The sequence below is a fragment of the Lycium ferocissimum genome, chromosome 6 (assembly GCF_029784015.1).
Source record: "Lycium ferocissimum isolate CSIRO_LF1 chromosome 6, AGI_CSIRO_Lferr_CH_V1, whole genome shotgun sequence".
In the NCBI taxonomy this organism is placed as follows: domain Eukaryota; kingdom Viridiplantae; phylum Streptophyta; class Magnoliopsida; order Solanales; family Solanaceae; genus Lycium; species Lycium ferocissimum.
The window spans coordinates 51,710,067-51,736,108 of NC_081347.1; the positions used below are offsets into that span (position 1 = coordinate 51,710,067).

Genomic DNA, 26,042 nt, shown 5'->3' on the forward strand with positions numbered 1-26,042 from the left:
TCGATTTCTTTTTGGGGAGTCCCTTTATCCGGATGGCGTATTTTGTTGGATGATTTGGGGTATTTCTTAGATTATGTGTTGTTGTGCCTATCTATTTATTTTATTGATTTTGTAATTTTATGCATGATACTAATCTTAGTCGGCCTATGATATCTACCAGTACATAGTGTTTGTACTAATACTACATTGCTGCATTCTTTTGACTGCAGATTGTGATCCAGAGACTTCCACGAGACCTCATATTTAGCTAAGGCCAAATTCCAGGGTGAGCTATTCTCCATGCCAGGCCACCTGAAGATTTTCCTATTTTAGATGTCTATTCCATTTCAGACATTTATGTTATTATTAAACAGTGGTTCTTTCTTAGACAGTTATGTTAGAGTCCTTGTACGATGACTTTTGGATTTTGGGATTGTAATAGTTTGGACTTCTGCAGATTTTATTTATTTATGGCATGACTAGACTTTTGGAGATATTTATGCTTGTTATATCCTTGAATGCTTTAAAATTGGCTAAGTAATTGATAATGGTTTGGGTGGTTGATTAACTAGATGGTTCGCCCACTAGGGGATTTGGATGAATGCCACTCACGGCTGTTTGGGTCGAGACAAATGCGGATATCGGACACCGGGTGAAAAAAAAAAAAAAAAAAAAAAGGCATGGCCGCATGGGTCCGTTTAACCTATCCTGAATCCACCTTGTCGTTAAATAGGAAATCTATCGAGAAAAAGAGAGCTTAGAGATTGGTATTTTTTAAAAATTAAAGATAAGTTTGTGCTACTTCCTCCCGTCCATTTTAGTAGTCGTGTTGTCTTACACGTCCCTTAAGAAACTATTATTAATAAGAAGGCTTGTTGACTATTATACCCTTATTTATATCTTCATTTAGTAGTGAATGTTTTATAAAAATAAGATTGAGCTAATCTAGACCATCATAACGTTATGCTCAATAACAATGTTTATTACTTTCAAGAAAAATTAATACTACGGATAAAATGAAAAAAAAAAAGGAATTTTTACGTGTTATAGCTACTTCTAATACATAATTAGTGATAATAACTACCTTTTATTTTAATTACTAATAATAACTAAATACTTTTCTAATTTAACTATTATAGCTATACAGTAATTTTTGAATTACCATTTCATAAATACACCTAAAATTAGCACCCCCAATCCCATATCCCCTTTTAATGGTAACAATATTAATCACTTAATATACATTACCATTCTCTCCTTTTCATAACTTCTTACCTTTTATGATCGTCTTCTTCCTCTCTTCACCCTTTTCCGCAAAATTTCACTTCCATTCTCACCAATCAAGAAGATCGTATCTTTCTTTTTTTTCAAAAAAAACAAAGAAGCCTTAAAGTACTCACGTTCTATCCCATCTCCTTTGTTTCGTGAAATTTTCGCTTATTTGTGTTATTATTCTTCCACAAAATCAACTTGGTGGAAGTGATTGTTTTGCTTCCAGTGCCATGGTGGTGGTTATGGCGGCGCACACGAGAGAAGGGGAGAGAGAAAGTTTTTTTAGGGTTTGAGACGACGAAAATATATGTATTTGTGTATGTTCTATGATATAACTACCAATTGTTGTGGTTGGTGGTGTATTTTTGTAAGTTTTTCTATATATTTGTGTATTTTGTTCAAATTAATTCTATCAGCTCATCTAGTTTTAAATACACGGGTGACGCAAATACATGGTAAGTTTATATATTTATGTATTTTGTTCAAATTAATCCCATCAAATACATGGGTGATGTAAATTGTTACTCACACAAATACATGAGATTTAATTTAAAATACATGGGGTTTGATTGGAAACTTCAAATACATTAGTTATGCTTTATCAAATACCATGGGTAAATAAAAAACGAAATCAATATTGAAAACTTCAAATACATTACCACTAAATACATGGGTGATGCAAATTGTTACTCACACAAATACATGATATTTAATATAAAATACATGGAGTTTGATTGAAACGTCAAGTACATTAGTTATGCTATCAAATACATGGGTAAATAAAAAAAAAACGAAATCAATATTGAAAACTTCAAATACATTGGGTTGATTGATCGTGTTTGTTTTGTCAATGTATTTTCGTAGAGGTGTTGAAGATTTAATTTGAAATTTGAATTTTTACGTTTGAATGTCAAGAATGCGTGGAAGAAGAGAAACGTGTAAGGAAAGAGAATATTACGTGAGATTTTGCGGAAAAGAAGGTAAAAATATCTTAATTACTCATTTAATACCACCAATTAATCATGTATTTTAAAATAAAGGAGCCCTTTTTTTTTTTTTTTTTTTTTTTAATAAGCATGCTCATGTATTTGCCGGCAACAAATACATGCGAGAACATACACAAATCAGCTGACTTTTAGCTACAAATGGTAATATTAAAAAGGGTAGCTACAAATGGTAGGAAGCTACAATAAGGTAGTCATTTGAGAAATTTTACCAAAAAAAAATAACTTAATTATACCTTATTTTTAAAATGACAATTATTTCGGATCAGTTATTTTAATAAGCACGACAACTAAAATGAATCGGAGAGAATAGTATTCTTGGTTTACTTTCCATCTTCTATTAATAATAAAATACAGAGAGAGTCACAATTTTACTTATAATATCAGAACTTGGTCTAATTAAGTGCCTTAAAGCATTCAACTTATAATTAGCTTAGCCCACAGCTTCAAAATCCAGGTGGGCCATATATTTAGTGGTCGTAGAGGAGAAATATTTTGGATTTTTCAAGAAAATTTGTGGACACAAATCGATTAGGAGAAATCAAGTTGAAGCAACTGTGGACCATTAGCTGACATTGTGAGTACATTAGATGATTAGATTAATCAAAACAAAAATAGTGCGTCACACTAGAGGATATTTTTCTTTAATTTGTCTCCAATTAATACAAATTAGATGATTATTTTCAGTTTTAAAGAGGTATTCCTCAAAGTTTTTGTATTCTCATACTTACTTTTTTTTTTTCCAGCTAAGAATCACATAAGACTACTATGACCTATTTTGTTAAGTGAATATGGAGGTTTTCTTTTGTAAAGGATTTTATTTTCACTACATTGGAAGATTCAAAAAAGGAAAAGGAGAATTGGAAAAGAAGAATTGAACTTAAATTTATTGTTTGATAGACTTCGACCATATCACTAAACTATATAAGCCTTGATGTTTTCTTTTGTAAAGAACGTAGTGCAACTGAAACAATGAATAAGTTTGTATTTGAAATTACTATAGTACGGGAATCTCTCTTTAACCACTTCTAGCTTCTAGATTTTTATATACGCCTAATTTAAATATTTATTGCTTTACTATTTGTATAAGGAGAAGGAGAAATTATGCGAAATATAAATCCTGATTACTTTAATCTTAATGCATGCATTTCATTCAAATGAAGTTCTTCAATCATATATGCTTCGCATTTTAAAGAATCCTTATGCTGTCGTTGCGTAATTCAACCTCTTATAGCAAGTAATTTACAGTGTTTTTTCAGGTAGCTAGTTCAATTTAATAAATAACTGCTTATAATTATTTCTAAACAATAAAATAATATAATTTTTACTTTCGGAGTTCGCTGTCTAAAACAAAATTTCACTTACCTCTCACAAAGTAAGTTTATAGGTCTGCGTATACTTTATTCCCTCACACCCCACTTATAGGACTATACTGGGTATGTTGTTGATGTTGAAAATAATGTAATTTTTTTTTATAGTATCAGTGTATAAAAATTAGTCTTTGTATTAAAGCAAAATAACACTTGAAAGTGGTTAGAACATGACTAAATCAATAGATGGATCTTGTAATCAGTCCAAAGGTGCTTACACTTTGCATATATAGATCATAAAGACGAAAAAGAAAAAGCAACCACTGAACCAAAAGGACATCCACTAGAACCACAATTAAGAAAAAAAAGTTTTGATAAGAAAAAGAGTAGATGAGTGGGGGCTTAATCAGCGGCAGAACTAGAATTTTTATTAAGGGGTATCAAAATATAAAAAAGAAGAAGTAAATATTGAAGAAATTAGGGGGTTCAATACATAGTATATAGACACAAAATATTATGTACATAAAATATTTCTTTTTACATATTTACACAGTGTAATTTTTCGGCGAAGGGGCGTCGGTTGACACCCGGGATGCATGTGGCTCCGCAACTGGTCTTCATGACTTTCCTCATCCTCACAAATGAACCCCTACCATCAAATGTGGTACTTATTACTTAATTAATAAGCAAATACAGACAACCAAATCTTTCCAAAAGGACTGGAGAATATACCATTTTGATGGTGGAGAGTCTCTATGCTCTTTCCACCATCCTTTATTTTTATCTTCTTTTTAACCTATTGTCTGATTTAGCAACGTGACTATTTTAGATGTGATTTGACTACATTATTAATTTTCATATTCACTTTTCATGCCACTACGAACAAAAGCATTTCAAACCCAAAACGTAACTTTCTACGCAGTTGATGTGTTAAATTTTGCATCAATCTGAGAGATCATCTAATCCTTCGGACAACACGTACTCAATTCTTTTTGTGAGCACTAAAATAGAGATTTAAAGTTATCGTTTGATAGTTGCAATTTCATCCTACATTATTTATACGTACGATTTTAGTCTTTTCAAAGATTCTCCCCACACTTTTTTATTTGGGAAAAACAACTGTTTTCATCCTTGTGTTATGGCCTATTATGATTTTGATCCTTGTGATATTTGACTTCCCAGAACCTTTAATTAATTAAGGTGAGTAATTTTAATCCTTTTACTAACAATGGTTACCAATGTAAACAAGACCAATCACTACTGCCAAAGGCAATTACGGTGTTACAAGAAGGAACACTTTCATACAAACAAAAAAGCCTAAACATAAGAACAAGTTTAAAAATTGTTCCTTATGATTAGGACAAATATACAACCTATTGGGAATATACTCATAGATCAATATCTTCTCCTCCCCTTCACCGCAACATCCTAAGAGGCTAACAAGATTTTTGTGCTGCAGTTTTGCAATTAGCTTCAACTCATTCATGAACTCCTACAGTCCTTAGCTTGCAATGACCTCCTGCTTAGCCATTTGATGGCTCTGCCTCCAAACTCAGCCAAAAAACTCTTAAACGTATGGTATGTTTAAATCCACATCGTCCATATCATGAAAGGAAAGGAACACATATCTCAACGTAGCATCGGTGAAATGCTAACACTGAATTTAACATCTTAAACACGGGGCGAAAACCATTCTCCAAGTTGCTACAAGTCAATCTGCAGAAAATAAGTGAGGCTGCTAACAACTTCCACAAAGGAAACCATGCGACTTGTAAACTTGTTCATATATGTTATAGGTTTTTTTGTTTGTATAAAAGTGTTCCGTGTTGTAATACCGTAATTGCCCTTGGTCGTAGTGATTAGTCTGTTTACATTTGTAACCACCCTTAGTAAAAGGATTAAAATCACTCACTTTGATTAATTAAAATTTAAATGTGAGAAGTCAAATACCGCAGGGACCAAAATCATAATAAGGTCACAACGCAAGACGAAATTGTTGTTTTCCCTCTAATTCTCACCCCTCTAATTCTCACATTTCCACCTTCATTACAAGAAAATAAATGACACATAATTTATTATCTTGCATTAAATGCCGATCTTTTCTTTTATATGTGTCCAAATTGTGCGACAATGTAGGGATTACATCCAAATATATGAAACCTAATTTTACAATATTTTTTCCTTTTTGGGAGAAAATAAATCAACCCGGTCCAATAATTTGTTTGTGATCAAGTGTATAGATTAGGAGCTTGTCAAGAAGTGTGATAGCTTGCCCTAGGATTTAATTCAATTAGCAAAGCTTGAGGGATTTGCAATTTAGGTCACAGGTTCGAGCTTACGCCATGTAAATAAAGTTTGATATATAAGTGGATAGGGGTCTATAGGGGTGAGCTCATTATCCCCGAGTTTCAAAGGCTACGGTTATTCCTAAGGGTTAGTCCCAAACAGATTTCTCTGACATAAAAAAATCACCTTACATGTATTTCGCTATAAGATTCAAGTCTTAGGGCATTTTCTTACTTCATTTCCTCCCAAAGAATTGAAAAAAGAAGGGAAAGTCACACAAATACAACTTTTTTAAGGTGATTAAAAAGATTATAATTACTTTAAAAAATTACATACATACAACTTATTCAAAATTTTAACTTTTTAATTACAAAAATACAGCTTTTTACATTCCTAAAATATCAACAATACTTAATTTTAGGAGTTACTATTATTAATGCATATTCACTTTTTACTTTCTCTTTCTTTCAAAATCATCCCCCCTCCCCCCCCCCCCCCCCCCGCTTCACCCAAAAAAAGAAATCTATGAAAAGGGCATCCAAATAAACAAAACAAAATTAATTTCAAATCACATATTTCATCTACCGTTTTAAAAGTTTTTTTTTTCTTTCGTTTCCTCCTCTTTATTCTTCTTTTTTTATTTTCACTTGATGACATGCAACTGTTTTTTTTTTTTTTTTTGTGACTAAAAGAAATTATTTGAATATATTAATGTTAATATTAAGAAAAGTACATGACAATATACCTAAAAAAGTATATAGTATATTCAATTTGGTAAACTTAACTGAAAAGATGATAACAAAATATCGTGCATATAATAGTAGAAATTAATATATCTAATCTTGTATATTATATATAGTATATAATATTACAATATACCTAATATATGAATATATTACTCTAAGTGTCAACCAACTGTACTCTACAATAACATATATAGAATAATATACATATATATATATATATATATATATATATATATATATATATATATATATATATATATATATATATATATATATATATATATATATATATGTATACTCCAATGATATACTTGTTCGTGAATTAACTTCTTCTTTTTTTTTAGTTAACATTCATGAATTAGCTTGCTAGTAGATTGTGTTGTATTTTTTTTAGGTAAGCACTTATTGTTTTTTTTATATGCGTTTAATTATGTTATCACTAATATAGAGAATTTCCTTATTTTGATTTTTATTCATAGCAATAATCTCCTTGTTTTTAGCTTTAAGTTGCACAATTTGTAATATCTAAATTAGTTCCCTTAACTTTGCTTTAAAAATCAAACTCCCCCCTCAACTTTGAACAATAGTCATTCTCCCCCCTTTATCCTAATTAACTTTTAAAATTCCTATTTTACCCTTAGATTGTCAACTTGCCTTTTTTTCTTTTTCTTTTACTTCTTTAAAATCATGATTTTCTTATCTCTTTAATCTTCCTTTAGAAAATTAAATATTATTTTCGAGACGGAAAAAAAAAGTGAGAAATACTAATTGAGTATATAACTTAATGCCGTTATATAATGAAATAAATGAGAAGAATAAGAATTTTTTTTATTAGTATTAATCAAAACTCTGATATCTATTTATAAAAGTTAAAAATAACAGGTAATAATAACTTAATAAATATATGTCAGTGCAGGTATTACAAAATAATTAATAAAAATAGAAGTATATTCTATAATAAATTCCTAAAATATTATCTATTTATATTATAAATGAATTTTGAATTATAATTTAAAATATTCCATTAATGACAACCAAAACTCGTTTATATATTGACAATAGAGAATAAAAAAGAAGTGAAACTTAAATATACATATACGTAACAAGTAATGTGTGTGTATATTTAAGTTTCACTTCTCTCTTATTCTCTATTGTCACACACACATACATGCATGTAATATTAAAATATCAATCATAAAAAGTAACCTCAGATTTTGTGATAAATTTATAAAAGGACTATTCTACTTATAATATGAATTTTTTTAAAAAAAATCCTATAAATACCAAGGTTAAAAAAATAAATTTTATATAATATAAAAAGGTATACATAGATGGAGAATTGAACATGTGAAGGGTAAAATAGATATTGCATAAGATAAAGGAGGGAAAATGTCTATTATTCATAATTGAGGGGTTAGTTTAATTTTTAAAGCAAAGTTAGGGTTGTATTTATGAAAGTTCTCCAAAAAAGAAAACTAAATAGAAGTTGCTTCAGGGAAGCACCACTGGGCCATGTACAACCTTTTAATACTTTGATTTTGCTTACTATATAGTGATTATTCACTGAACTTAGCCAAGTCATTTTAAGAAAATCCAGCTGACCCCTTAAACCTATTTCCCATTCCTTTCTTGTTTTTCTCATTTCCTTCCTTCCACCATATGGACAGCACCAACAAATAAATCATTCAAAATTTCCTCTAAAACCATAATAGCACCAAGAAATGAAAGGCATAGCCACCATGTTTAATAACGAGTGCTTCCAGAGTGGAAACAAAGAGCATGAACCCCGTGGCACGTTCACGAAGGGGTTCATGCTCTTTGGTGTTAGAGTCATGGAAGGTGCTGCTACTGGTGGTTCATTCAGGAAAAGTGCAAGCATGAACAACCTAGCTCTATTTGACACCGAGCAGCAGCACCAAGACTCTAACGCCGGTTATGCTTCTGATGACGTTGTTCATCCTTCTGCTAGGAGTCGTGAACGTAAACGAGGTACTTCTTCCGTCCTAGTTTATATGACACTTTTTGTTTCTCGAGATCCAATATAGAGGTGTTCATACTATTGTCAGCCAGCTTTCTGAGGCGTCGCTATTTTGTCCTTTGGATTTTAACTAAAAAGTGTCTTGACAATGCATTAACTGTCATATATGACTCCGACTTTTATTTTCCATTTCAATTCCCTTTCGAGTTCAACCGCCTGCGATTCATGGGCTAGCTGTTTACAAGTGTTTAGTCATTGCACTACTAAAAACCAAAAGACGGATAAAATCTGTAGCTAGATAGCAAATTCCGTCGGTAATCCTATTTAGCGATGGACTAGCGACAAATTAAATAATCACAAAATTTTGTTAGCTACGTTAGCACAAAGTTCTTAGTTAATTTCAGCTTTTTTGTAGTCTTGTCTGAATTTGAACTATATAAAAGTGGAGTTATTTATATACATATTATCAGAATTGTCAAAGATATGAATAGCTATAAGGTTGTGCGCCCACTGATTTAAATTCTGGATCTTTTCGTGTCTCAGTTGAAATCTTGGATTGATGTTTTTCTTTTCCATTTTTTAAAAATTAATTGGATTTATGTTGGAATGGTGATTTTAGGAGTGCCATGGACAGAGGATGAGCACAAGCTATTCTTGTTAGGATTGCAGAAAGTAGGGAAAGGTGATTGGAGAGGTATTTCAAGAAACTTTGTCATGACAAGAACTCCAACTCAGGTGGCTAGCCATGCCCAAAAATACTTCCTCCGGCGAAACAACAGTAATCGTAGACGCCGGAGGTCTAGTCTTTTTGACATCACCACTGATACTGTAAGCCTCTTGTAAATTCATTATTTGTTTATAATATCATAGATAGATGGATCCATAACTGATACTCAAAATGTATACGGACCAAATCAGAAAGCAATAAGTTCAGGTGAACCAATGTCAAACGACTTAAATACGCTATGGAGTATTGTAAGTGGCAGAGTGGCCTTGCTGCCATGATCCACCGAGATTCAGTCTTTTGCCGCTCCGATTCAAAAAAAGAAAAACCAAATGTACCCAAAATGACTAGTTAGTTGATCAACATTTTTGTGGCTCTAATTTGATTGCGATGTTTTCTTCTTATTTTGCAGGTTCAGGGTGCTGCTAAATTGGAAGATAATAAACAAACCAGCACCTTTGAAAAGTACCCCATGTCAGCTTTCCGGCTCGAGATGCCGGTAAATTTATCAGCCACAGGAGAAAGTTCAACGGAGAATTTATCGAAAGGAATGAACAAATCTGTGAGGCCTGTTAGGCCAATACCAATCCTGCCTGCCCCGCCCTCATCAAAAATGGAAAATCTCAATTTAAACAACACATATATCCAAGAATCATCTCCTTTATCACTCAAGCTGTCCACATCAGATGGAAAATCGCCTTCACCACCGAGACATTCATCGGCTTTTCAGGCAATGTCAGGTGGCTTCAATGGCAGCACTAGTGGGGATAGCATAATCAGTGTTGCTTGAAGAATAAGGATTAACTGGATTGGATTCTTATTCTTATTCTTAATTTAAGATATAAAGTGGGGTTTAGTTAGATAAGATATTAAGATTAGACATTAGTGGGATTAGAGTGTGGAGAAAATATTAATTAGGTGATTGATGATGATGATTCCTTTTGTTTTGTGTATAGATATGGCGTCGTTTTCAATAATTTTGAAGATTTGTTGTTTAGTTTATGTCTGGTCATTTTTGTGGTCATAGGTGATTACAGCACCAACCAAGTTGCTACTATCACTATCAATGTGACTCACGCTGGGTCTTCTGTTGTTGTTATTGTAATAAAGGAAAAAGTAATTGAAATAGACTTGTTTGTTTTCGGAAATCAAATCCAATTTTTGTTCCTTTTTTTTTTTTTTTTTTTCTTTCTGTTTTGTCCTATTGTGAAGATTGAGACATGCATAATGTATGTGGCTGATAGGTGGCATTGCTATGAGTAGGAGGTGTTTATGGTCCGAGGCGGATCTAAGATCTGAATTTTATGGATTCAACTTCGTCATTTTACCATTTTCATCAAATTTACTGAGTTCAAAATCTATTAAACATGTTTAGTGGATCTTTTAACTCATATACATAATCTAAGCCAAAATCTATAAGTTAACCCATACCTAATACATTGGCTACACCCCTGTTCATGATTCTGTTTGAGTTGGTTTGGTGTTATTAAACTCATAAGTCACAACGTTCTAGCTACCTAATTTAGTTCGTAGTAATCAATCTCTCAAATTTATTAACTCATTTTTCTTTCCCGAACTGGATTTCATAGAAGTTACAATAAATCAATTCCATGGAAGTGAGAAATGACAATGCATAAACAGCACTTGGATGGTGCCTGAAAATAATTTATACTAGAACGAAGTGACAGTACGTCCTAGAGTAACTTTAGGTGTTGAGCAGGGGCGGACCTAGAGTTTTACACAAGTGGGTTCAGTAAAATGATTTTAATCGATAATAAAGGTGCCACCAGCAAGTGAGCTTTTTTCAAAACTCTTTTTTTAGAAAAATCGAGATCGGCATTCCTCTTTCCTTCTTTTTTCTCTAAAATAGTCGGGGAATTTTTTTTAAAACGTTTAGCAAAGACCTATTACTTTAACTAAAATTGTTAAAAAATATTTAATTTAACAACGTTGTTTCAACAAATTTTACAATTTGTTAAACTTTAAAAAAAGAAAATTATTTTATCCAAATTAGAAATCTATTAAACTCTGAGCAATTTGACAAAATCTAAATTCTTATTGATAAAGAACAAAAAGTTGTTTATTTACAAACAAAAGAACAAATATAAAGAGCTATAGATATATCACTTAAATTAAACTAATACAAGCTATAAAGAAGAGAGCTTATAAAAGTAAACTAACAATTTCAATGCAATATCAATACAATTTAGCGTCAACTAATTTAAGATGAACTAACAATTAATTATAAGTTTTCCATGATTGCCCGTGTATAATTCAGATAAAATAATACTCTAAGATTTCTTTTTGTAGAAATTTTCGATATTTTAAAGTGTAATTGACTGTAGAATAATTCTATGAAATTTGAGTAAAGAGAAAAAATGTAAACAAAAAAGATCATCATCATAAAAGAGCAGGTGAATAACAAAAACTATGCACGCCAAAGCGTTTGCAGCAGCTAAGTTTCGAACTCACCCCGCCCAAGTTTGACCCCACTAGACCATCCATCCACGGGAACACTTTAGTCTTAAGAGGATTCAAATACTACATATATCCTAATTTACGGATACAAAATACCAGATTTTTTTGGCGAAGTGGATTCATTTGATCCCTCTTGACCCTACGTGGATCCGCCCCTGGCTGTTGAGATCCGGAAGTTATAGTGATTACCCTCTATAACTTCCACAATGTACAGCATAATTTCATGGGGCTATTTTGTTAATTTCAAAATTTTCAGTGTAATATTCAAGTGAATAAATTATGTAAGCAATCTGATGCCTACTAATGTTAAAGTTAACCAATGGCACACAACGAGTGCGAACAGGATAAGTACACTACTACATTTCTGTTTAGCTAACTAAATTTAGCAATCAAGTAAATCCTCTATTGAATATGGAACATTGCTATAAAGTAATGCCAGAAGAAGCATAAACCACAGAGATGGTGTTACACTGAAGCAGGGCTGCATATCTGTCGGTTCAGTTCGGGTTTCAAAGTTATCGGTTCAACTTATCAGTTATCGATTTGTAAACATGTTAAATCGTTAAAGAGCTGTTAAGATACCAATTAATGAGTTATCGGTTAATCGATTGTTGTTTGTTATCGGTTTAACCATTAAGATTTCACACAAAAAAAAAATTCAAGACAAAGAACCCATATTCAAAACTGAAAGTAGCTTCAACTCCTAAAACTATGCCGAACAAATTTTTTCCAAGAATGAAGAACTTTTTCTGCAAGTGATTTCCCTAATTCCCCAACCCCAACAAAAACCCCAAAACAGAGAAATACAAAAACACAAAAACAAGAGTGAGAATTGAAAGCAATGTAGAAGAAGTAAACGATAGTTAAATAAGTTTACGTTTTCAAGTTGGGCTTGCGTCTTGCAAGTTGGAGGAGAAGGGTTTCTGTAGTGATACGCCGCTTGAGAAACTGAGTTTATGAAGTGGAAATCAAGTGAACCCTAACTCTAGTCAAGTGACTTTATATATGAAAGGGTAGAATTATAATTAAATAAATGATTATCGAGTTATCGGTTTATCCGTTAACAAAAATGGCCAAACCGTGACACGACCCAATAAGCCAATAACCACAGGGCACCACCCGATAACCGAACCAGTAATCCATTAACCCGAACCATTAACCCAATAATTAGTTCGGGTTATTGGTTTAACCGTTAATATGCACAACCCTACACTGAAGAGCTGTTTTGTTACTGTAGACTCTCAGCAGTTTAAGTTTCAAAGTAAAAATCAGGTTCTTTCCCTATGACGGCCTGTGAAGCTATCTTAAAACTTAACAAATAATTTGCAAACAAAAAATCCTCCTTTTCTAAAAGGAGAATTGAAAAATATTCATACAATATCTTAATTGACTTATAAACTTTTCAGAAGGAAAAAAAAACGAATTTTAAATTGTTGGACAACAATCAACAATTTTCAAGAACTGTATACTCTACTTCATTTTAGACTTTCGTCATACATAAATTCTAGCTACTATTTTTCACCAAAGACGGCAACGAAGAGGCAAATTTCAACTTAAGATGCATCCTATGGAATACCAAATATACAGACAAACGCCTAGTACTTCCCCTCTTCATTTCTTCTGCACAGTTCGAAATGTGTCCATAAAGAAAGAGGAGGGGGGGGGGGGGGGGAGTGGGGGCTTGTGTTGACCATATCCAAGGGAATGCCGTTAGAAATGGCATAAATATTGTAATAAATATCACCACGCACGAATTTAGCTGAACCTAGTCGGTCACTGACGAAAAACATGGGATGGGAAATACCTGCTTCTAGCACAAAATTCAAAATTCTAGAACATAAATGCACCATGTTATTGCTGCTCCCTTTAGAAAACAATATACATGACAAACCTTCATTGCCTCTTCTCAACTCTCAGATGAACCTCCGACATACACATTCAAAGCTAGCAGCAGAACGACCTCCAAACAAAAGAATGATGCTGAGAATAATCCTCAAATGACAGAACTCCTCTTTTTAAGACACATCTACAGTAATACGACATCAATGAGCTACAAACAATTAGTGCAACCATTGGAATCACAAGAAGTAATCAGGAGTCTTCCTTGTGGTGTCGGGCTCTATCTGCCGTGGAGCTGGGTCAAACTGAAGGAAATTCTGCTCCATGTTTTCGCCTATTTCTAGAATTGCAGCCATGTTACCACACCGGTAACAATAGTTTGGAGCACTAAATACTGTCACAACATTCTTATCCTGTCGAAATTGTAACAAATAGCATGTAAATACAAAGTAATCACTAAGCAACAACTTTAATAAACACAAGCAGTCCGTAAGTGTTTCTTTTTAAATTTTCTAGTAGTTCGCACTTGTTTTTTTTTTTTTTTTTTTTTTTTTTTGTGGGGGTGGGTGTTAGTGGGTTCACAAACCTGACACCAATTGAAACCCTCCATGACAAGCTGATGGGCTCGAGAAATCAGAGAGAGCCCATTGGTGTGGTTGAACTGAGATGCTATATCCTGTCCAAAGGTGTAACCAGCCCCTCGGGGTGATATTCCCCAACCACACCGATCATCTGGATCAGACCAAAGGAGATCGCACATTGGTCCTTCATGTGGAACCTGATAACCACAGTAACACTTAACTGATGAGGACCAGCAACATTAATGTGCATAGAACTAAAATCATGAACCACTAGGAACAATGGAAACCACTGGGCCACAGGACCACATGTTCAAGAAGCAATAAAGAATAGCATTGTTGTAAGATATACCCTACAGGTAAATATCAGAAGATGTTAAAGTAATAAATTCTCATCTCTAGCAATAGGAAATTGAAAAGGCAGATCCCTTCCCCATAGCAGATGTATAATTAGTGACTGAGCTGCATTAAGACCTCTAGTTGATTTTGTAGTTCTATTGAACATTACGGTAAGCTAATGCGACATACCACTTGTAAACTGGGGACACATCCCTTTTGATTAATTAAGAAGTTATTGTAAGCTAATACAATGGACTGAACCATCAATGGAAAGTTCAATTATAATAATAAGACTTTCATGCGCAAATATGGACAATAGGCATGCGATGGAGCAAGCAGAAGAGCCAGTAGTAAATACAAAAGAAAGCAGTGTCATGTATTATTAAAGCATAAAAACCTGAATTACAATACCTCTTGTATACGGTCCAATGATCGTATATTATCCAGTGTATCCAAAGAAGGCGAGAGTCCTCCATGTAAACAGAATACCTAAAACAGAAAGAAGAGTTAAGCTAGAAATTTATGTCGGCACTTTTTTGAAATGAAAAGCCAGTAGCGTAACAGCTCAAACCTGACTCTCAATTAGTGCTGTCAGTGGTAGATAATCAAAAAGATCAGTGAAATACTTCCAAACGTTGGCATTTCCATACTTCCTCAAGCATTCATCATAAAAACCATACCTGTCAGGGAAAGAGGCATCTCAATACCACCATAGATGATTGAACTGCAGTCATAGTCTCGCAGCCTTGGTAAACTGTAAATAGACAATGAAATAGAAAAGTAATTCCTCCTAATGAACTGCCTATAGATGCATCTGTTGATAACCACAGTCAATTGTCTTTTACTTTTCTTTTTTCTTTCTTTTCATCACTCCGTCAAATGTTATACATCTATCTGGTGGTTTGGAAAGAAACTTTAGCCAGACAATGTGCAAGGCACAACAGTACTTTTTTAATCCCAGAACTTCAAACTAGCTCTTCATCGCCTTTTGCCACTGTTTTACTTAGAAGGCATGAAGTCTTTGTGTGGACAAACTTAGCAATCATATTGTAAAGAATAATGAGTGGGAAGACAGTGTCATTTTAGAAGCTTGGATGTTTGAAAAGATAACATTTGCATTTATTAAAAGGTCAAAATATCTCATGCTACCTGCTTGCTCCAAGACCACTACCTCAGTATAAAAGAACAAAAAGAAAGAAGGAAGACAACCAGCAGTTAAAATCATGTTATCAAACTGGAAGCACAAGAACAGGATGAACGTGGATGGAAATTTACCACAAAAGGAGAAGAATATTTTGGAGGATAAACGTCAATTAATCTTGTTAATAAGAGCAGCACTATGATGGTGCTGTGATATTTTCATCCGAAAAGCAAAAATATAATCCCATCTAATTCTGTAGGAATTAATAAAGTCGGACAATGTTTCAGCCTCAAGTACATAGTCCATTTTACACCAGAAAGTAAGAAAAAGTAAGCAATTAAACCTGATCTTAAAAATGGAGTCAGCTTTATATTTGAAAACCCTTCAGATTCTTTTCGGTCCTTCAGTGGAGACCGAATTTTTTAAGGAGCAAAATAGAAGAACAGAAATAACTTCTTTTCAAGGTGGAGGTTGTCACTTTCTCTGATCAATTAATGAGTTATTTTTGCGACCCTTGATTTAGTTGATTCCATAGGTTTAATCCAGCTGATGAACACAACCCATTCCAGTTCCAAGATCAGTAGACAAACCAAAATCTTTTGACAGGTAAAAGGGGATGGGAAGGCCATTATGTAATCCTCTATAACTACTGCTCCCTCATCGTTGTCATATTGCCTTTAAATTAATACACAGAGCACATCTCCAGTTTATCCTGCTCTCAAGTTATGCAAACTTTACACTTCTTTCCAATTTACCTCCAGTTAAAGCTCCTCTTATTGCTGATATAGTTCAGATCTAAGACAACCGTGGTGTAGTTATCCGTTCATTCAACAAGATGCTCAACACCTAGTAATTCCTTAAAAGCAGAAAGGTTTATACTCCCCATATGTCTGGGAGAGAATTTATCACTGCCTGTAAATTCTAAGTAGAATGAACACTACATATTCTGCATCCCAACTCAGGTCTCAGATTCTTTTTTTTTTCTTTGTTCTCGGGAGGGGATGAGAAGTTGAAGACCTACACTCAACAACACACAAACACATATGGGGTCGTTTGGTAGGATGTAAAAAGAAAATAACACATGTATTAGCTTTGGTATTATTAATCCTTTGTTTGTTACTGTTCTTCAACCTATGTATAACTAGTGTGTTAGTTTTACTAGATAATCTGAAGCCCGTGCATGCACGGGCCCGATATGATTGTTTAGGAACTTCACACCAATTACATATAGAGCAAATTTAAATTTTTCTATTGCTATTTTGTCTATTTCTATTAAAAGTTCACAAAATTTGTGCAGATATTTTAACCAACATTTTGTTGGTCCTAGCCAAAACTTTAAAATAATTAAAGCAATAAAGTAACTTAATTCTACAATGTCGTCAAATATTGTTGAATATTAATATGATAACATTCTTTTTTAAATGTAAATCATTCGAAATCTAAAATTCAAATTGCTCTTTGCCATTGTGTATTCATATAAATTCACAAGGATGAGCCACTACGTGTTATTGTCCTAAAGGCCACTCCTTCCAATTTCAGAAGTTGAATTTTCTCTATATTTTATGCTTTCCTCGAATTGAACTCTTGTAACTAAACCGTTCTATACTATCTTCATATGGATGAGCCATTATATGCTATTGTCCTGAAGGTCACTCCTTTCAATTTCTTGTTCAGTAGTTGGATTTATATAACTAAAAAGTGTAACTCATTATCGAACGAAACTAAGCATGTAATTTGTCTTAACCGATAGTAGAAAAGAAAGTTTTTTTGAGAAGGATAGTAGAAAAGAATGTTACCGTGATACAATATTTGTTTTTAATTTTTCAATCGTGATAAAATGATACCTAATTAAAAGTAGTTGTATCATTTAAGTATGTTACGAAAAATATCACATATAGTTTCAAATCATAAGCATATATTTAACTTTTCTATCTAGATTCAATTTTGATTTCCTTTAGTAATGTTCCCTGTTTAGGATTTATAATTACATATAAATTTAATAATAATAAAAGATTATTGGCCCAAATAGCAAAAAATAATATTATTACGTTTAGCCTTGACCATAAAGTTTGTGTAAACTCAAATTTGTAAATATAGTATGTTAATGGAATTTATTAATATTTGAAAAAGAGATAATCTGCATAAAAAGAAATTCTTTCCCCCTTCTTATTTGAGACTAAAGAATAGTTGTATTAAGAATTAGTTGATAATTTGAAAAACAAAGCAAGCAATCTACTATAGCAGATAAAACTTTGATTTGATTAATTTAAAAATATAAGAAAATTCTATTGTCAGCGTTGTAAATTGGACCCAAAATATACTTACCTTTTATCAAATTTTAATTTGGTATTTTTGAAAAATGAAACAAACTTATTTCACTTCATATATATAATTTCTATTTATATTTAAAATTATTTCCCAGTTTCAATTTAAGTTTCTTATTTCCTCTTGTAATATGCTGAAAAAAGAATGACATCCCCACTTTTTATGTTTGATATCTCCTCAATTCAAATTTTACATGGCATGTTTAGCACCACAAGATTTAATGGACATTTTGATACATTGCAAGATCCTTAATTTAATTTCACAAGATTTTAAAAAGTTATTTCTTAAATTTTGTGACTAATTACATTAAAACACTAAATCGAAACGGAGGGAATGGAGTTGTAAAATAGAATAATTAAATTAGATGTCACGCTAATTTTAGAAAGAAAAAAGGTAAAAAGAAATCGAATGGCTTGAATGGAGTACTGTACTTACTTTTTGAAAATCTCCCTAAGATGAAGCAACAAATGTACATAAATGTGCAGAGATTTTGTTACTCCAACTTGATGATACGCACAAATGTGGCAATCACTGCACCTTGATAGCCATATGTGATTTGAGTTACTGACTTAGTCGGGGGTATGCCAGTAATTATATCAAAGTTGTCTGGTTTTTTCGTGAATTGGATGTTCTCAATGCACAATGTACAATTATTTTAAGCTGAATGTTTTGCTATTTGACTAAACTACCCTTGGTCGTCCCAACTCTCCATTCTTCTATATAATAGAAACACCCTATTCAATACTATTTTTATACATAGCAAACCTATGTATAACTAATACAAGTACTATTCCTATTCTAATACACCCAATTCATTTATTACAACAAACCAAACAGTCGATAAAAAATAATGCCACCATTACTAATACACCCTCTTCAATACTATTCTTATATACCGTACCAAACGACCCCATAATGAAGACCATGCCCAAAGCAAGGCAATTTTAAAAAACAGAAGTCAGGAATTAAAGTTCCTGTTCTCATTTAAGGAGGGCACAAGCAAAAAGGAATAATGAAATCCCTTCTAGCAAGACATGATAACAAGATAGTTCCACCAACTGAACCATTTTCAAAAGAAAACTACCCTGATATCTTACATGACGGGTTAAAGGATAAGCAACTGAAACACATATACCAACATATCATTCACCAAATGATGCAGAAAAGGCTATTTCCCCCCTGTATGCCAACTTTTAGTGTTAAACTTTGAATTGTCAACTCAGTGAGTAACACCCCTAAACTAAGATAAGAAGTGCATCTAATAGATATCTCTTTGGCTTTTCATATAATATGGTACCATTGCTTATAAACGTTCTTCTACTTATGCTTTCTTTGATAAATTGGAGTGTAAAGCAGCTGGGAATCAAAATACCGAGAGACGAGAAGAAAACATAAGACTGGTATGTGTACCCAATCACACATCCTCGTACACAAAACCTAAGTTACTCGGACTCTCCTAAAATGTCGTCGGGTGCGTGTCGGATCCTTCAAAAGTAGTGTATTTTTGGAGGATCCGACACGGGTACGGCAACACTTTCGAAGAGTCCGAGTAACTTACTTTTTTTTTCTTTTTTTTTTTTTTTTAATTCCGAGTAACTTACTAGGTCATCTAATGAAACAGAAAAGTTATTTTTCAATAGGCAATTTTTGCACCTCAAAATGAACTTTAATATTCAAGATCAAAAAAGTAAATCACTTACACCTGAGTGATTTGTCTGCTTTCATGGTTTCCCCTAAGAATTGTGATTCTATCTCTATAACGGACCTTCAGAGCAACCAAGAGTGTGACGGTCTCCACTGAATAGTACCCACGGTCTGCATTCATTGAAAATATATTAATGATAGATGTGAATGCAGCATTCGCTGAACAGCCTATTAATAATAGATGTTTCGCCAATATTATTCTCTGGCTGAAGTGTGAATGCTAATATATTTGTCCAACAAGGAAACTAACTCAACTAACAATGCTAATATCAAGAAATAAAAGTAAAGAATGAGAAGATGAAACACATAACTGTAGAAAAAGTGATAAACAAAATGTAACAGAGAGCACACAGTTGTGGCTTATGTAGTATGCAACCTTTACATGACGCAATGTATCTCAAAACCGGAAGTATAATAAAGACCTTTGTCCTATCTACAATCATGACAAGCGAAAGGAAGACGTGCCAATTACAAATAAAACTAAGGCAACTCTGCAATTAATGAATCCACATATTGATCCTTTGTTTAATAAGGCTGGATACACATATTGGCCAATATACTATATCAGACATGAAAAGTTGGGGGAACAAAGCAACTTTGACAAGTATTATATAGAAAAATAAAGATAACTAGTAGGAAAAGACTGCACAATTCTAATGGACACTTGATGTTGCTGCATTAAATTTCTTAATATAAAGAAAACAAAGTACAGGCTTTTAATGAGAAGTGCTTCAACTAACAAGAAAAGTTAAATGAAAAGAAAGCTTAAAAAGACAACTTTTTTTTTTCCAGATAACTAAGAAATCATCGAGGGCCTGTGGGGCACAGTCCAAAATAAAGTGGATAATAAGCCTGGCCCTCTCCCTTCTTTACTTAAATACTAGGCTTTTGTCTATGGCAAAGTTCGAGCCCGTGAAGTGCGCCTAACCCACACATAATGATGTTGCGTTCTAACCACTAGACCAAAGCCCTGGAGGCTCCGAAAGACAATTTTTTCTTTATATGTAATAAACTGTAGCGCCTTTTTTCACTAACTTACGATGCTTGAGAAAACATATCCAACAACCCAGATACTCACTTATGGGAATAACCTGTCCACTCACACTTCAAAAAATCCAAAAATCTACATAGAGGAGAAGCGACAAAATTATCACGTAATGAAGAGGGAAACTCCAAACATGTTTTAGTCATCATCTTTTTGATTGGCAAATTTTTCTCCCACACCTAGAATCCTGATGTAACAAATCTTTGACCAATTAAGACATCTTAAGCTAATGAAGCTTAATGGAGACCAAAATCTTCTATACTTCACCTCCTATCAAGGCTGGTATCTTACTTTGTCAAATTTTGAACCACCAGCACATAAAAAAATCCCATCTCAATAATGATTCATCAGTAAAGTCCCACCATCATTATCAAACATGTTTTAAATGAGTATTGCCAAAACAAGGGATGAACCATGACAGTAACTCTGCCATCAATGAATGGCATCACAATCATCACATGTCCTCAATGATTGAGCAATGAAATGTTGAATTCTTCCAGACAAAAAATGAACTATACTTAGCTGATTTTGAAGCACCCTTAACTAGGCAGAACCACTCAAGTGACTGTCCAAGCTTGAAACAAACTATAGATGTTCAACATAAAAGCTACACATGACTCTCTATACAATGTGCACAACCTACCTCATCCTTCAAGAGATCCTAGCATTAGTGTTGTTTTCTTTTCTTCATGATGGTGTTCTTCGAATCAGCTTGCCCACTCATCGACTATTCCATTGCGTACCTACTATCTCCCACCAACACAGGTACCTGAGTTATCTGTCCATCGAGGCTTACACAGATGGAAAGAAATCACATAATATTTTTTTGCCTCCACTGGGAATCAAATATGTGACCTCATGGTTCTCATCGCACCTCATTCACCACTAGGCAGGTAACATTAGGGTTGTACTTATTTGCAGTTTCCATTCATGTCAACAATGGCAATACCAAATCTATTAAAAATTAAACTAATAGGCAAGCCATGACAAAACTAGCAAATACCACATAGACTACCAAACCCTAAACTCCATGTATGAGCGCTCAGAAGCAAATCCTCCCAAGCGAGCAACATAGATATAGTCTAATCATAAAGTATCTTCTAAATAAATGGGTATATAGAAGTCATCTATAGCCGAACCTAACTAGTTTAGGATCGATAGACCACCAAACCCTTACTTCTAAATTCAACACAAATACATAGCCCTTTTTGTTATCGATAGTGTCCTTTGTGCGCCTCGACTAATGCCACGGGATACTTTCCACCTCCCACCAAAGAACAGGTACCAAGTAACTCTATGCGAGAACAGATGGGAAGAAACCACCTCGTATATTTATCTCTGCTGGGAAATGAATGCTCAACCTATTTCATTGACCACTAGGCGGGGCAACACAAATTACACAGCCCTAATTAAATGAAAAAGAAGATAAAATGTGAAACTGACCAACATAATCACCCATGAAGAGATAATTAGTATCAGGAGCATTTCCACCAATCTTGAAAAGCTCAATCAAATCATAAAACTGTCCATGTATATCACCACAAACAGTAACAGGACATTTAACTGGCTGCACATTCCATTCCTCAACAAGTATAGCTCTCGCTTGATCACACAACGTCTTCACCTCCCCTTCCGGTAACGCTTTACATTCCATTAATTGTGAGATCTGCTTATCTACATCGCCCTTCGACTGCATTTTTAATCGCCGATCTGTCAATTCCTCGCCGATTTATTCACAAATCCTCTACACACTAATTTTAATTAAACTGAATAACGGAGATTAAATTGTACAATTAGGATTTCAACTTTCAATCCCATTTCTTTCTCATATTTGTCTCCATTCAATTCTATTTGAAAACAAAAAAAGGTAACAAAAGGTTTTATAACTAGAATTATTTTGTGTATAGGTAGTAATACAGAAGATTTTTATATTTTTGTCTCTATTAACAGCCTGTTTGGATGGTTCTTATATATTGTACAGCGTTGTTAGTTTAAATATAATAATTTTATTTTAATTTTAATATATTCTATGTTAAACACCTAGTTACGTAGCGATTAGAAGTTCATTTCACATAATAACTGATTGGTCTTATAGCGACGTTATTTTATTTATTTTCTTATTTTATTTTTACTTATTATCTAATAATTATATTTTATCTTTTATTATATTTTTACATAGCTCTATATAGTAACCTACTTTTCTTAATAGGTTTATCTTTCAAATTGTTAAATGTCTATCATTATGTAACGATAAAAAATAATACAATCTATTCAAATATTATATCCATCAAACAATATAATACAATACAATACAGTAAAATACAATATAATACGATATATTACGACGATGCGTAACAACCATCCAAACAAAGTGTAAAGGTGTTGTATCTGTGCCTGCGCGCGCAGGGGCATAGGGAGGAAGGGTCAAGGGGATCCGAACCCCTTTGGACGAAAAATTATATTATTTATACATGATTAAAATTATTTATATATATATATATATATATAATAAACATTAAATCCCTATTGGGCTTCTTCGTCTATTTATTTTTTTGAACTCCTTAATGAAATCATGGCTCCGCCATTGTTTGTGAGAGATGTGAAAAATGGAGAAACGGAATTCAGAAATGGAATGTGAGATGAAATTCAAATGAAATGGAAATGCACGTCAATTATGGGAGGAAAGACAGTCCTCTTTGGTGGCTCCGCCAGGTCAAAAATACAAAACTTATGGTGACACGCGTCAACTAGTGAGTCATTTTTCAAGAAAAAGGTATTCACATTCAAGATTGGCAGAATGGCTTAATTATCCGAGAAAATAATCAAAATGATCCTTGATGTTCGGGGGTGGCAGTATTTTAGTCCCTCCTATATAGATGTACTTAAAATAGTCATTCATGGAAAAAGTAATTATTTAGTCTTTTATATATGCCATGTACTCAAAATAGTTCTTAATGTATGAAAAAAGTAATTATTTTAAACTTAAACCTTAAAAATAATGGTACAAGTAAAAAAATCTGTTAAGGTTAACGAGCAACTCACATGAGTTGTATAAAAACACGGGCAAAGGTGAAAATATGCCCCTCAACTTTGCGATTTAAAGCAGATATACCCCTCATTACAAAAGTGGTGTATATATACCCCGCCGTTATAAAATGGTGCAAATACCCCTGCAGTTACAAAATGATGCAAGAGTTATTTTAAAAAATCATTCAGGTTATTTTTTAATTAAAAAATGTCACGTGACTTTAAAAAAAGTCTACCTATTTTTTTTAGCAGACATATTTTTCTAAAGCCATGTTAATTTTTTTCTAGGTGTTTAAAAAAATATCTTCGCGACTTTAAAAAAAATAAGTCTACCCATTTTTTTAAACAACCCAGACCCGACCCATCAGGAAAAAAAAATTACTATGTGGCTTTAGAAAAGTACGTCTACTCAAAAAAAAATGGGTAGACTTTTTTTTAAAGTCACGTGGCATGTTTTTTAATTAAAAAATAACTGAAATGATTTTTTTTTAAAAACCCCCGTTAGCGAAAAGGGTATATTTGCACCATTTTGTAATGGCAGGGGTATATTTGCATCATTTTGTAATGGTAGGGGTATATATACACCACTTTTGTCACAAGGGGTATATCTGTTCTAAATCGCAAAGTTGAGGGGTATATTTGCACCTTTGCCCTAAAAACATAAACAATGAGAGGGAAACCTCTCGGCCATAACCAAATCTTATATGATGAGAAGAAAGGTTAATTTTTGCTACCTTTAATGAAAACTCTTATATCAATAATCAACGTATGAGTTGCCTTTGATCGTAACTATAATCCAATTGTGTATCTTATTACAAGAATGAAAACTATGTTATTAGCAAGGCAAAGAAAATATTAAGTCCATTGTTACAGGCACAAACAATGGTGGCGGGAGGGAAAGGGTAATTTTTGCTTCCCTCACTTGAGTTGCTAGTTAAACTTGACAGATTTTCTTACTTGCACCGTTAATTTTACGGTTTAGGACTAAAATGATCATTTTTTCATACATTACTCGATTACATGGTACATCTAAAGGATTAAAATGATAAATTTTTCACATATTAAAGACTATTTCGGTTACGTTGTATATATGAGGACTAGAATGATCATTTATTATACAATATATTTCGACGAGCATCTATGAAAGACTACAATTTCCAACCTCATACATTAAGGACCATTTTGATCATTTTCTCTTAAAATATAATGCAATCAACAACTGATATAAAGTGGTAGACAGTTATGTTGATCTTGCTATTATCATTTGAAATGAATGTCAAGTGTGATTTGAATAAAAATATAAACAGTTAAAATATATTTATCAATCTATGATTTTAATGAAATCCTACGCAATCATTACAATGAAATTAAGCCGTTGAAATCACTTTCGGCTCGTTAGGCTAAAACACAAAATCCTCGTATACTTTTCGCCGAGAGTACTGTACCAACACCGATACAATATCCAAGGTCAATTAGGTGATCAACCTAGAGGCAAGTGTCATGTACTTGTGCAGTGCTTCTCATCATAGTGTAGTACGAATTGATTCAGTCATGCTGATGTTATTAACACAATAGTGACACCCTGTTGTAACCCTTTACCAGTAGTAGCCCGTTTGGCTTAGCTTATAAGTTGCTGAAAATAGTTTATAAGCTGTTTTTAACTTTTTTGAGTGTTTGATTGATCAGTTTATAAGTTATTTTGTGCTTAAAATAAGCCTAAAAAAATAAGTTGGGGTAACCCAATTTTTTTTTTTTGCTTATAAGCTGCTTTTGTTAAGTTAAGCCAAACGAGCTCTAGGTAGAGTCTACACCATACCAGCACGTGTGATTTCATGGCGGCACACAAAATCCATCCGAAGCCAATTTTGATGAACACAAGTAAATCCCAAAATACTTGATATTCCCAAAATAGATTCATAACCTATTAGCCTTAGATTTTTATCAAATCATGACGTTAATAGAAAAATCACTTCAACAAAATCAAATATTAAACCTTTTCTCAAATGTATTTAAGCAATTATCAAATGAGAATTCGAAATTGATCAAAGTACACAAAAAGTGCTATTTCAAAATATTTAGCTTTTAAAAGCATGAATAAATATTTTTGTCCGACTCTTTTCCGGACCCAGTTACACATAGCGGAAACTTAGTGTCAATCCCCCTATAGGTACTAAAGTAGGAAATAAAAGTAAGAACAAATTAAATTCATGCCATAACAAAATATTGAGTAGATATTTCACTTTTATGTAGGACTGAGAATATGTTCA

At 33.0% G+C, this 26,042-nt stretch overlaps 2 protein-coding genes across 2 annotated transcripts; one reads left to right on the forward strand and one right to left on the reverse strand.

The window, feature by feature from the left end:
* Positions 1–8,160: 8,160 nt before the first annotated feature.
* LOC132059783 (transcription factor MYB1R1) lies at positions 8,161–10,452 on the forward strand. The gene is made up of 3 exons (XM_059452565.1): positions 8,161–8,586; positions 9,195–9,403; positions 9,712–10,452. Exons 1-3 carry the CDS (start codon positions 8,319–8,321, stop codon positions 10,087–10,089), a joined length of 855 nt encoding a protein of 284 aa, XP_059308548.1. The 5' UTR covers positions 8,161–8,318; the 3' UTR covers positions 10,090–10,452.
* A 3,020-nt stretch (positions 10,453–13,472) lies between these two features.
* Positions 13,473–22,688, reverse strand: LOC132059785 (serine/threonine-protein phosphatase PP2A-2 catalytic subunit-like). The gene is made up of 6 exons (XM_059452566.1): positions 22,192–22,688; positions 19,700–19,814; positions 15,105–15,213; positions 14,945–15,022; positions 14,203–14,394; positions 13,473–14,029 (listed from the first exon to the last, which is right to left on the reverse strand). Exons 1-6 carry the CDS (start codon positions 22,442–22,444, stop codon positions 13,856–13,858), a joined length of 921 nt encoding a protein of 306 aa, XP_059308549.1. The 5' UTR covers positions 22,445–22,688; the 3' UTR covers positions 13,473–13,855.
* Positions 22,689–26,042: the final 3,354 nt, after the last annotated feature.

What these genes read in the sequence shown, in the direction of transcription:
- LOC132059785 (XM_059452566.1), bottom strand. Translation starts at nt 22,444, where the DNA reads ATGCAGTCGAAGGGCGATGTAGATAAGCAGATCTCACAATTAATGGAA. An exon ending in CATTGGACCGTATACAAGAG is followed by an intron (nt 14,395 to 14,944) that starts GTATTGTAATTC and finishes TGTGGTTATCAG; the next exon opens with GTTCCACATGAAGGACCAAT. An exon ending in AGGGTTTCAATTGGTGTCAG is followed by an intron (nt 14,030 to 14,202) that starts GTTTGTGAACCC and finishes CAATTTCGACAG; the next exon opens with GATAAGAATGTTGTGACAGT.
- LOC132059783 (XM_059452565.1), top strand. Translation starts at nt 8,319, where the DNA reads ATGAAAGGCATAGCCACCATGTTTAATAACGAGTGCTTCCAGAGTGGA. An exon ending in GAGTCGTGAACGTAAACGAG is followed by an intron (nt 8,587 to 9,194) that starts GTACTTCTTCCG and finishes TGGTGATTTTAG; the next exon opens with GAGTGCCATGGACAGAGGAT. An exon ending in TTGACATCACCACTGATACT is followed by an intron (nt 9,404 to 9,711) that starts GTAAGCCTCTTG and finishes CTTATTTTGCAG; the next exon opens with GTTCAGGGTGCTGCTAAATT.